The following is a 9,071-nucleotide window of genomic DNA, read 5'->3' on the forward strand; positions in this document are numbered from 1 at the left end:
TGTGTGTGTGTGTGTGTGTGTGTCGCGTGTGTCGCGTGGGGATGTGTGGGGATGTGTGAGTGTGCGCCAGGTTCGGAGAAGAAAAGAAAAAGAGGAAGAGGAAGAGAGGAAAAAGAGAAGGAGAGAGGAAACGAGACGCCAAAGAAGCAAGACAAGACGCGGAGGGAGACGAAAAAAAAGGAAGAAGAAAAAGAGACAAGAGCAATGGGCTGTAGGCGGCTGGCCAAGTCGCACCTGCCACGGCTGCCCGGTGAACCGGGTCCAAGTGTGCGTCCACCTCGTCCAACAAGTAAAAGGGGGCCGGGTCAAAGCGCTGGATGGCAAAGATGAGCGATAGCGCCACCAAAGTCTTCTGGCCACCAGAGAGAGCCTGAATCGGCCGCAGATCGGCAAGGGGCTCCGATCCGCTCGGGCCAGTCGGCTCACCGAAGGCCACATGCACCGAGACGCCGGTCAATCGGCCAGAGGGCCCGGAAGACCGCTCCAGGCGCAGCTCTCCCCTTCCGGCGGACACCAGTTCGGCGAATACCTGGCCAAAATGCCCAGCCACACTGGTCAGTGTCCGCTCGATGGCCTCCTCGCGCGTTTGTTCCAGGAACTCCATCAGCCGGCCGATGGATGCGGCCGATTGGTCCAGCTGCTGCAAGCGGGCCTGGGCCTGCCGCAGGTTGTCGGCATACGCCCCATGTAGCTCGACCGCGTGGCGGTTTACATGGCGATAGTCCGCCAGCTGGGCATTGATGGCTTCCAGGGCCGCCATCAAGTCCGGTGTCGCCAGCTGGGCATCCACGTTGGAGGGGCTTTCCGGTCGGCCGGATGCCGCGACAGCCTGATCAAGCTCACTCAGTTCAAGGTCCTCCAGTTGGTGCTCCAGCCAGGCAATGCGTTCGCGCAGGAGCTGTTGCGACTCCTGGGCCCGGTCGCGCTGGGACATGGCACGTTGCTCATCGCGGAACATCCTCCGGAAGGAGTTCTAGCCCGGGGGAGGGCACCGCGAACAAGTGTCGGACCATGTGAGAAGGGGTTCCCAAAGGGAGGACGGCCACGCGCAAGCGCAGCCAGTTGGAACGCATGCGAGATGAGTTGAACAAGGGGAGACACAAAACATCAGACAGGGACGGGGCAGCTGGGCCGAGGGACACCAGGCATCGGAAAAGCAAACCACCAAACAAGCCCCGAGCGTACTTTGGAGTTCTGAATTTGCGCCTCCAGGGCTGTGGTTCGCCGGGCAGCCTCCGCTACAGCCCGCTCTTTCTCTGAGGGCAACAAGTCCCGAGTCCAATGGGGGGGGGAGCGGGGGCCGAGTGAGCGAGCAAGCGGACAGGCGACAGGGGGGAGGCGCGCATCGCTGGTCAGTGCACACAAAAGCAGGCCCCACGGGCCGAGGGGGAGGGGAAAAGGCCGATGGGGCGACAAAGCCAACCACAGGCACGGAGGCCGATCGAATCATGGCCACGCACCTCGGCGCTCCGCCTCGCAAGCAGCCAACTCCTGGTTCGAGCGAGCCAGTTCGGCCTGCAGCCACGCGAGGCGATCAGCCTGGGGGTCGGCCGTGGAATCGCCCTCCGGTCCCCGGGCGGACAGGTGTTGCTCAATGGACTGGAGCTGGCGCTCCAGATTGGCCACATGCGATCCGAGGGCTGCCCCTTCGGAGCCCAAGGCCTGGGCCATTTGCTCGGCCCCGGCCAGGCGCTCTTGCAGGGACGCCTCTTCGGCTCGGAGAGCCATGCGCTGGGCCTCGGCGGCCGGCCCTCCGGCTCGACCAACATCCTCAAGCATGGTGTCCAACTCGGCGAAGCGTTGTCGGGCCCGGTCTGCGGCTTGGGTCTGGCTGGCCAGCCGCGCGGCGAGGCCCTCAAGCTGGGCCAGCTCATCGTCCAAGGCCTCGCGCGCGGCACGGGCCTGGCGGACCTGCTCGGCCGCCGCACCGACGGCCAGCTGGGCGGCCGCCAACGGCCCGAGCTCCAGCCGGCGCACATCCTCATCGAGCGCGCGCAGTGCAGCGGCCGCGGCAGCACCGGCCACAGCGCGCACATGGTATGCCGCACGCGCACGGGCTGCCTGGTCCGAGGCCGGGAGCAGCGCCCGGCGGGCATTCCGGAAGCCTCCCGTCAGGGTCCCGGTCGGGGAGATGACATCTCCCTCCAGGGTGACGCAAGTGATGCCATACCGGTCGGCCGCCTGGGTGCCGGTGCGCACATCCGGACACAGGGCATACCCGGCGAAGAGCATGCGCAAGATGGGATGGAAGCGCGGCTGGACATACGGCCGGAGCTCCAACTCGAAAGACCGGCAGCTGTCCGGGTAGGACCACTCTTCGTCCGGACCGGCGGCCGTGCTGCCGGCCACGGTCAATGGGGCGAAGGTCACGGCCCCCTGGCGCCCGGGGCCACTGCGCGACCAGTCGTGAAAGGCCTGAGCCACCGAGTCGTCAGCCACGACGACATAGTGCAGACGACCGCCGGCGGCCGCCTGAACTGCGGTGCTCAGTTCCTCCGGCACACCCTGCAGCAGGCCAAAGAAGGGCCCGAAGCAGCATCGCGCGGTTGCTGCTTCGGCTGCCCCGGCAATGGCCTCCACCACGGCCGAGGCACTCTCGCTGCCAAGCTGGGACATGTCCTCCATGGCGACCAGGCGCTCCGGCGGCACAAGCCACCAGCCGGGAGCCACCCCCTGGGCGAGACTCCATTCGGCCAGACTGGCCAAGCCCCGCCGAGTGGGGCCGGGCAATGCCCGCTGCAGGTGGTGATCCGCCCGCAGGGCGTCAGCATACTGCCGAGCAAGGGCATGCTGCTCGTCGCCCTGTCGGCGGCCGGCCTGCTGACGAGCGTCCGCCAGGTCCTTCCACTGGCGGGTGGCTTCGGCATGGGCCGCTGCGGCGGCGGTGGCCGCATCCTCGGCCGCGGTCACATTGGCATCCAGCCGACGAGCCGCGGCCGCCGGGTCAGCCGCCTCGCGCTGAGCAGACGCCACCCGGTCTTGCAAAGTCGCCAAATCGGCCTCCAACTGCCGGACAGCCTCGGCTGCCTGGCGACGCTGGTCGGCCACCCACTCGGCTCGGCCCGGGCCGTCCGCCGGCAGGGTGGCCACCGCCTGCAAGGCGGCGAGCAGCGAGCGCGTTTGCCCGAGCGAGGCCGCCAAATCCCGGCGATCGTCCGCCAGCTGGTCCACGCGGCCGTGGAGTTCCTGCTGGCGGATTTGCGCCGCATCCAGAGCTCGCTGGAGGGCCGCCCGGCGCCGAGTGAGCCCGGCAGTGGCCTCGCCCGACCGGGCCTCCAGCTCCAACCGAGCCTCAAGGCGCGTGGCGGCGGCCGACAGTTGAAACAATCGGGCCGCATGCTGGCGCAGCTGCTCCTGGCCAATGCGCTCATCCTCGCGACTGCGCCGGAGGGCTTCCTCCTGGTCGGCCAGGGTGGCCTGCTGGCTGTCCAGCCGGTGGGCTTGCCCGAGACGGGCTGGCGTCGAGCCGGCAAGGCTCCCGTGTGCGGCCTGGCGCGCGCGCGAACGCGGGGTCTGATATGCGGCCATGTCACCCGGGCCCAAGCCGGATGCCCCGCCGGCGGCCACACTCAACTCCTGCAAGTGGGCTTGGCTTTCTTGGAGTTCGCGCGCATAGAGAGCCCGGCTGAGCCCTCGACGACGCGCGTCCAGCCGGTTGAACTCCCGCAAGTCGGCCAATTCCTGGGTCAGTTCGGCCAGCCGGCCGGCGATTTGCCCGACCGCGTCGTCCACCTGCGCGCGCTGCTCCTGGGTCAGGTCCAACAAGCGCCGAGCGTCGGCCTTCTTCTCTTCGAAAATCTGCGTCCCGGCAATGCCCTGTAGCAGAGCCAGGCGCTCTTCGTCGCGCTCCTCGGCCACGGAGGAAATCTGCCAGCGGCAAAGTGTCAGCCTACGAGGGGGCACGCGTGTTCCGGGTGATTGTGTGGCCGCTGGGCCCGATATGTGCGCCGGCGGCATTTTTCAAGGGCACAAGCGAATGGATGGAAAGCACTCGGAAGCCGACTGTTCACGCACTCGGCCCTGGGGAACAATGTAGAAGGGATTCGTCTGGGAGAAGCCCACCGATTCGAGCAGGCTCAGGATTTCTTCCCTCCTAAGTGGCATGAACGAGCCCCGGCATGGAGGGCAACAATGGTGGTCAGACGTGGCACCCATCAGGGAGCCCACAGGCGCAAGAGGGCGCACCGCTTCGGCTTGTCATCCAGGAAGTACTCCTCCTTGAGCTGGTTGATCGTCCGCCTGAGGGACAGCTCGGGCTTGGGGGTCTAGTGTGACGAGTTAGAAGAAGGCCAATCCGCTCACCCATCAAGGGAAGTGGCCACACACCGGCAAGCGACCGTCGCGATTGTCCAGAACCAGCTCCACGCTGGCATCCGTGAAGTTGACGCCGCCGCCGTGGATGTACCGGAGCCGGGTCTGGCGGCTGCCCAAATCCGCGAAGGGGCCATCTCCTAGGACGAAGCGGATGGCTAAAGGGACATCGGGCAACAGGCCGAAGGGGGTTAGGAAGGTCTGGGGCCGCCGCGGCGAGGGACCTTGAGAATGGAGCACACGTGCCTTCAAAGAAGTTTGTCTTGCCCGAGCCATTCTGGCCCACTTAATTTCCGGATGCAAAAGCGGCAGGGAGTCAGAACCAGGGCCGCCATGCTCTTCCGCCTCCCGGCCCCTCTCTTCCCTTTCGCCCGGGAGCCGAGGGGCCCATTGAGCGCTTCTTTTGAGCATCTCGAGCGTCTGTGCCAGCGTACCGATGGTATTGTATCCACTATCAAAGACCACTGTTTGATCACGAAAAGTAAGGAAATTCAATATCTTTACCCGCTTGATGAACATAGTGCCGTGCGAGACCCGAGTCGCATGCCCGTGGTGGCGAAAAATGCAGTGCTCTGGCCGAGACCCGGGAGGACGGGAGAGATCGATCGAGGGAGAGGGAGAGGGAGAGGGAGAGGGAGAGAGACAGAGAGGACCACACGGGCAAAGCCAGTCTTCTGGGCGACGACGGACAAATGCGCGTGGGCGTGTGTGTGTGTGTGTGTGTGTGTATCTGTCTGCGCGTGCGAGTGCCTGCTTGTGTGTCTCTGTGTGTCTCTCTCTCTCTGTGTATGTATGTGTGTGTGTGTGTGTGCGTCCGGATGGGCAGCAAAGAGGAGCGGAGGAGGGAAGAGGGCTGTCTCAACCCTGTGTCCCCTTGGCGGGCGTGGCCGTTCAACTGAAATACATACTGCTCGAATACCCACCCCCGCGATCCTGCTCGGCACCAGCCAGATCACTGACAAGATCCCACTAACTTGCCGCGGTACCCGCACACACACACACACACACACACACACACACACACACACACACACACACACACCCGGGAGCCGAGATCTAACTTTTGGCCCCGCCTCGGGGAAACCCACACCAGAGAGAGGCGGGAGAGTGTGAGTACACAGGCACGATCGAATTCAAATCCCACCGAACTGCCAACCCATCGAGTCATGTGCGCTGATGGAACGGCATTCCGAGGTTGGGCGTGATCCGCGCCGCCGAGCGGCCCGAGTGTGTTCCTCCGCGCTCGCTGCCTCTCGTGCTTGATTCTGCGGGTCCCCGTGTCCTGCGCCCTGGCACTCATCGCGTCTCTTTATCCTTGTCTTTCCCGCTCCCCCCCCCCCCGCCCCCCTGGAGGATGTGCGGGTGTTGTCTGGCCCTGCCTGCTTGAACCACGGATTGTGGGACCATTTTTCGGCGGAGATCCCAAGAGACTTGTCGCATGGCGGCCGACGTATCGGTGAAAAGCCATCCTCCGTCTTTCCCCCTACCCCTCATCCCTTTTCATCCTCGCCCCCTTCCCCTTCCCCCCCCCCCTCCTCCTCCTTTTTCTCTCCCTCTCTTTGCTCCCCTGCGCGCCTCTCGCCCCGCCCGCCCATCGCAATTATGAGCTCGGCCGCGCGCTCGAAGATCCACCCCAAGGATCTGATCAAGACCTGGAAGATCGTCAAGGGCGATCGCGTGCGTGTCCACCATCGGCCTGGGGCCCATATCTCGCTTACCCATGTTTCTTGCCCTTCCTGACCCTTCTCCTTCCCTCTCCGCTCTCTGGGGTCGACCACCGTCAGGTTGCTGTCATGAGCGGCAAGTCTGTCGGCCACATTGGCGAGGTCGTCAATGTTATCCGCAAGCAAAACCGCGTGGTGGTGGCCGGTGCCAACCTCGTCAAGAAGCACCAGGCCCCGACCGGTACCTCTCGTGGTGGTATCCTCCAGAAGGAGATGCCGATTCATGTCAGCAACGTGTCCCTCCTGGACCCGAAGGACGGGTGCGTTTCCGCCTCTCGCCCCCCTCCCTCCGCTGCTTTGCTCCCTCATCGCTCCGGCCCATCCATCCCCATGTGCATGCTTGCCCCTCCGCCTCCTCCCCCTTTGCCGGTCGCTGACCTTATGGCTCTTCCGTCCTGCAGCCAGCCCACCCGTGTTGAGATGAAGTATGTGGTCGAGGGCGATGGCTCCTCCTTCCGCAAGGTCCGCGTCTCCAAGCGCTCCGGTCTGATCATCGAGAAGCCCCCTCCGTCCTTCATGACCCGCAAGCGCAACCTCGATGGTGCGTGTGGCTTGCCGGCCACCTCGGCCCCGGCCCCCGAACCCATTGATGACCATCTACTGCCTCCCCCCCCCCCCTACACGCACACGCACACGCACACGCACACGCACACGCACACGCGCACACGCACACGCGCACACACACACACACGCTTACCGCCGCTAACCCCCCATTCGCTTGGGATCTTCCCCTGGTCTCCTCCCCGGCCCCCCAGTTGGCATCAAGGACACCCCGGTCGAGGCCTCCCGTGGTGACTATGAGATTTCCCTCATCCGCAACGCCCCGCTGACTGGTATTCAGCCGACCCACCGCCCGTGGGTGATGATGCCTCGCCGGATGGTCCTCAGCGAGGACAACCCCCTGCTCGGTGGTGCCGGGCTTGGTAACGAGGCCATCGTCGAGAAGCGCCTTCAGAAGGCCGAGGCTGCGGCCCTCCGCCGGCAGGCCCTCCTCCATGCTGCGGCCCTGACCACCACCTCCACGCCGTCCGCCGACCCCGTCGACCTGGCCGACCCCGCCTCCACCCCCCAGGAGCAGAAGCCGGCCACCGAGAAGCTCGAGTAAGCGCCCGGGGAAGCTGTTGCGCTCTCTGTCCATCGGACATTCTTGCGCGCATCCCTCTCTTCCCTTCCCTGCGCGCCTCAGTTTTTTCCCTGCGCACGCGCGCGCGCGCGCCCCGCGAGCGTGTGCCTTCTCCTTGTGATTTCTCCCCCTCCTTTTCTCTCTCTCTCTCTCTGCTCGCTTTCTCATTTAACACACATCCAGACAAACAATAAACGCCCCTATAGATCATCCGGCATCGTCTGCCCGCCCCCCCCCCCTGCCTTTGTTTTGATCTCCTGCAAAAACTGTGTCCGTTCGCGTACACGCTCACACACACTGGGGTCTCGAAGAGGAGTATATTGAGGGGATAGTGATGCTGGAAGCCCATGGGAAGGAGGCGTGGGGGAGTCTGGGACTCTGCCCTGGCATCTTTGCGAGCTCTCTCTCTCTCTCTCTCTCTCCACAGCGCTGTCAGGGATGAGCACAGCAGGGGGCGAGGAGAAGACAGGAGCGGAAGGATGGACCGACCTCACAGGAGCATGTGCTCGCATCTGAGCATGGCAGCCAGTGCCAGGTGTTGAGGGGGGGGAGAGAGGAAGAGAGGGAGGGAGAGAAAGAAAAAGAGAAAGGGAAGGGATACGGAGCACGCGAACTGCCACCACAATGGTGACAGGCGTGGAAATGTGAAGAAGCGGGCCAAAAAAAAAAGGGCAGGGTGCTGCTCGCTTGCATGAGCCCTCTCAGTTGACGGCGCGGTAATAGCGGTGCTCACTCTCGGCGAAGCCCTGGGCCTCGGCCTGGTTGGACCCGAGTGAGGTCGGCAGGATTGGCCGGGACTCCATGAGGGCCGCCTGGGAGGCACCGCCGCGAGCCTGGTCGGCATCCACCTGGCGGCTGCTGCCGAAGAAGCCCACCACCGCGGCGACGACCGCCGCACCGGCGGCCACACCGCCGACCATCAGAGCCCCGGCCGCGGCCATGGAGTTCTGCCACAGGGTCTTGTTGTCGGTGTCCCCGCCGGCGGCAGGGGCGTCATCTTCCAGGTCCGGGAAATCACGGTACAGCTCATCGAGCGGGATCTTGGGATTGCCGATGGGCCCGGGGTTCGGGCCGGGGCCGGGTTCGTCATGGCCAGCACCCCCCTCGGGGAGATGCTCATCCAGACGGGTGGGGCCCTTGAAGGGCCGGTCGGGAACCGGCTCCGCCGCCAGGTGGTCCTCGGGCAGATGCTCCCGGTCGGCCTCGCCATGCGGCAAGTCTACCCTCAGCTGGTCGAGCTCACTTCGCTTGAGAAAAGGAGACGGCTTCTGGAAACGGGAAGGCTTGCGCAGGCGGCCGGACCAGGGCCGGTCGGTGGACACGGTGCGCGGCCGGCCCGACGGGGTGGGCAGCTCGCTCGGGCGCTCGGTCGGATCCTCCGGATGCACGGTGGGGGTGGTGTCGTTGCCATCGCCAGGGCCCGGGCGGATGGTGGGCTCCAGGGTCGGGTAGCCGACTTCCTCATGCCACTCGCGGTTCGGGCCATCCTCCCGGTGGTCCAGGTCCGGCTGGTGCTCCGGCTCCTCGGCCCAGCCGGGGAACTTGTGCACCGGCGAGGTGGCCATCGGATACTTGAGGGGGGGAATCTTGGTCGAGGTGGGCACGCAGGATCCCTTGACGCACCACTTGCCCGAGCCACAGGGGGTACCATCAAGCTGGTAGGTGTGGTTGAGCCAGCAGCTGTCGTTGGCCTTCTTGGAGCAGAACACCTTGCAGATGTAGTTCTTGCCGTTGCTGCCGAACCAGTTGGGATCGCAGGCCTCGGCCGACTTGCCGAAGGCCATCTTGCACTGCTGCTTGGCATCGTAGCACTTGCCAAAGATCGGGTTACAGCTGGACGAAGGCCAGCTACCGGTCTTCTCTGTGCTCGCGCGCGCGCGGAGGGCCCGCCGCGGGCGAGTAGGGGTAGGCAG

The 9,071-nt window shown here is 65.1% G+C and overlaps 2 protein-coding genes across 2 annotated transcripts in view; one reads left to right on the plus strand and one right to left on the minus strand.

The window, feature by feature from the left end:
• Positions 1 to 4,941, minus strand: part of H696_00215 (hypothetical protein) — a 5,969-nt gene extending 1,028 nt beyond the window's left edge. Inside the window, exons 1-8 of the mRNA XM_009494056.1 lie at positions 4,746 to 4,941; positions 4,558 to 4,596; positions 4,327 to 4,469; positions 4,186 to 4,265; positions 4,015 to 4,093; positions 1,461 to 3,867; positions 1,186 to 1,256; positions 235 to 973 (exon numbers count right to left, since the gene is read on the minus strand). Of these exons, the coding sequence (XP_009492331.1) occupies positions 235 to 973; positions 1,186 to 1,256; positions 1,461 to 3,867; positions 4,015 to 4,093; positions 4,186 to 4,265; positions 4,327 to 4,469; positions 4,558 to 4,596; positions 4,746 to 4,830 (3,643 nt within the window). The 5' untranslated portion in view covers positions 4,831 to 4,941. The remainder of the gene's footprint in view (positions 1 to 234; positions 974 to 1,185; positions 1,257 to 1,460; positions 3,868 to 4,014; positions 4,094 to 4,185; positions 4,266 to 4,326; positions 4,470 to 4,557; positions 4,597 to 4,745) is intronic.
• An 881-nt stretch (positions 4,942 to 5,822) lies between these two features.
• Positions 5,823 to 7,368, plus strand: H696_00216 (hypothetical protein). Its single transcript, XM_009494057.1, has 4 exons — positions 5,823 to 5,988; positions 6,096 to 6,295; positions 6,437 to 6,576; positions 6,791 to 7,368. The coding sequence occupies exons 1-4, from the start codon at positions 5,914 to 5,916 to the stop codon at positions 7,138 to 7,140; spliced, it is 765 nt and encodes a 254-aa protein (XP_009492332.1). The 5' UTR covers positions 5,823 to 5,913; the 3' UTR covers positions 7,141 to 7,368.
• The last annotated feature ends 1,703 nt before the right edge of the window (positions 7,369 to 9,071 follow it).

Source organism: Fonticula alba (genome assembly GCF_000388065.1).
Source record: "Fonticula alba strain ATCC 38817 unplaced genomic scaffold supercont2.1, whole genome shotgun sequence".
Classification (NCBI taxonomy): Eukaryota; order Rotosphaerida; family Fonticulaceae; genus Fonticula; species Fonticula alba.

Coding starts and splice junctions, on each gene's coding strand:
- H696_00216 (XM_009494057.1), top strand. CDS start 5,914: ATGAGCTCGGCCGCGCGCTCGAAGATCCACCCCAAGGATCTGATCAAG. Junction 5,989..6,095: donor AGATCGTCAAGGGCGATCGC/GTGCGTGTCCAC, acceptor GACCACCGTCAG/GTTGCTGTCATGAGCGGCAA. Junction 6,577..6,790: donor CCGCAAGCGCAACCTCGATG/GTGCGTGTGGCT, acceptor CCGGCCCCCCAG/TTGGCATCAAGGACACCCCG.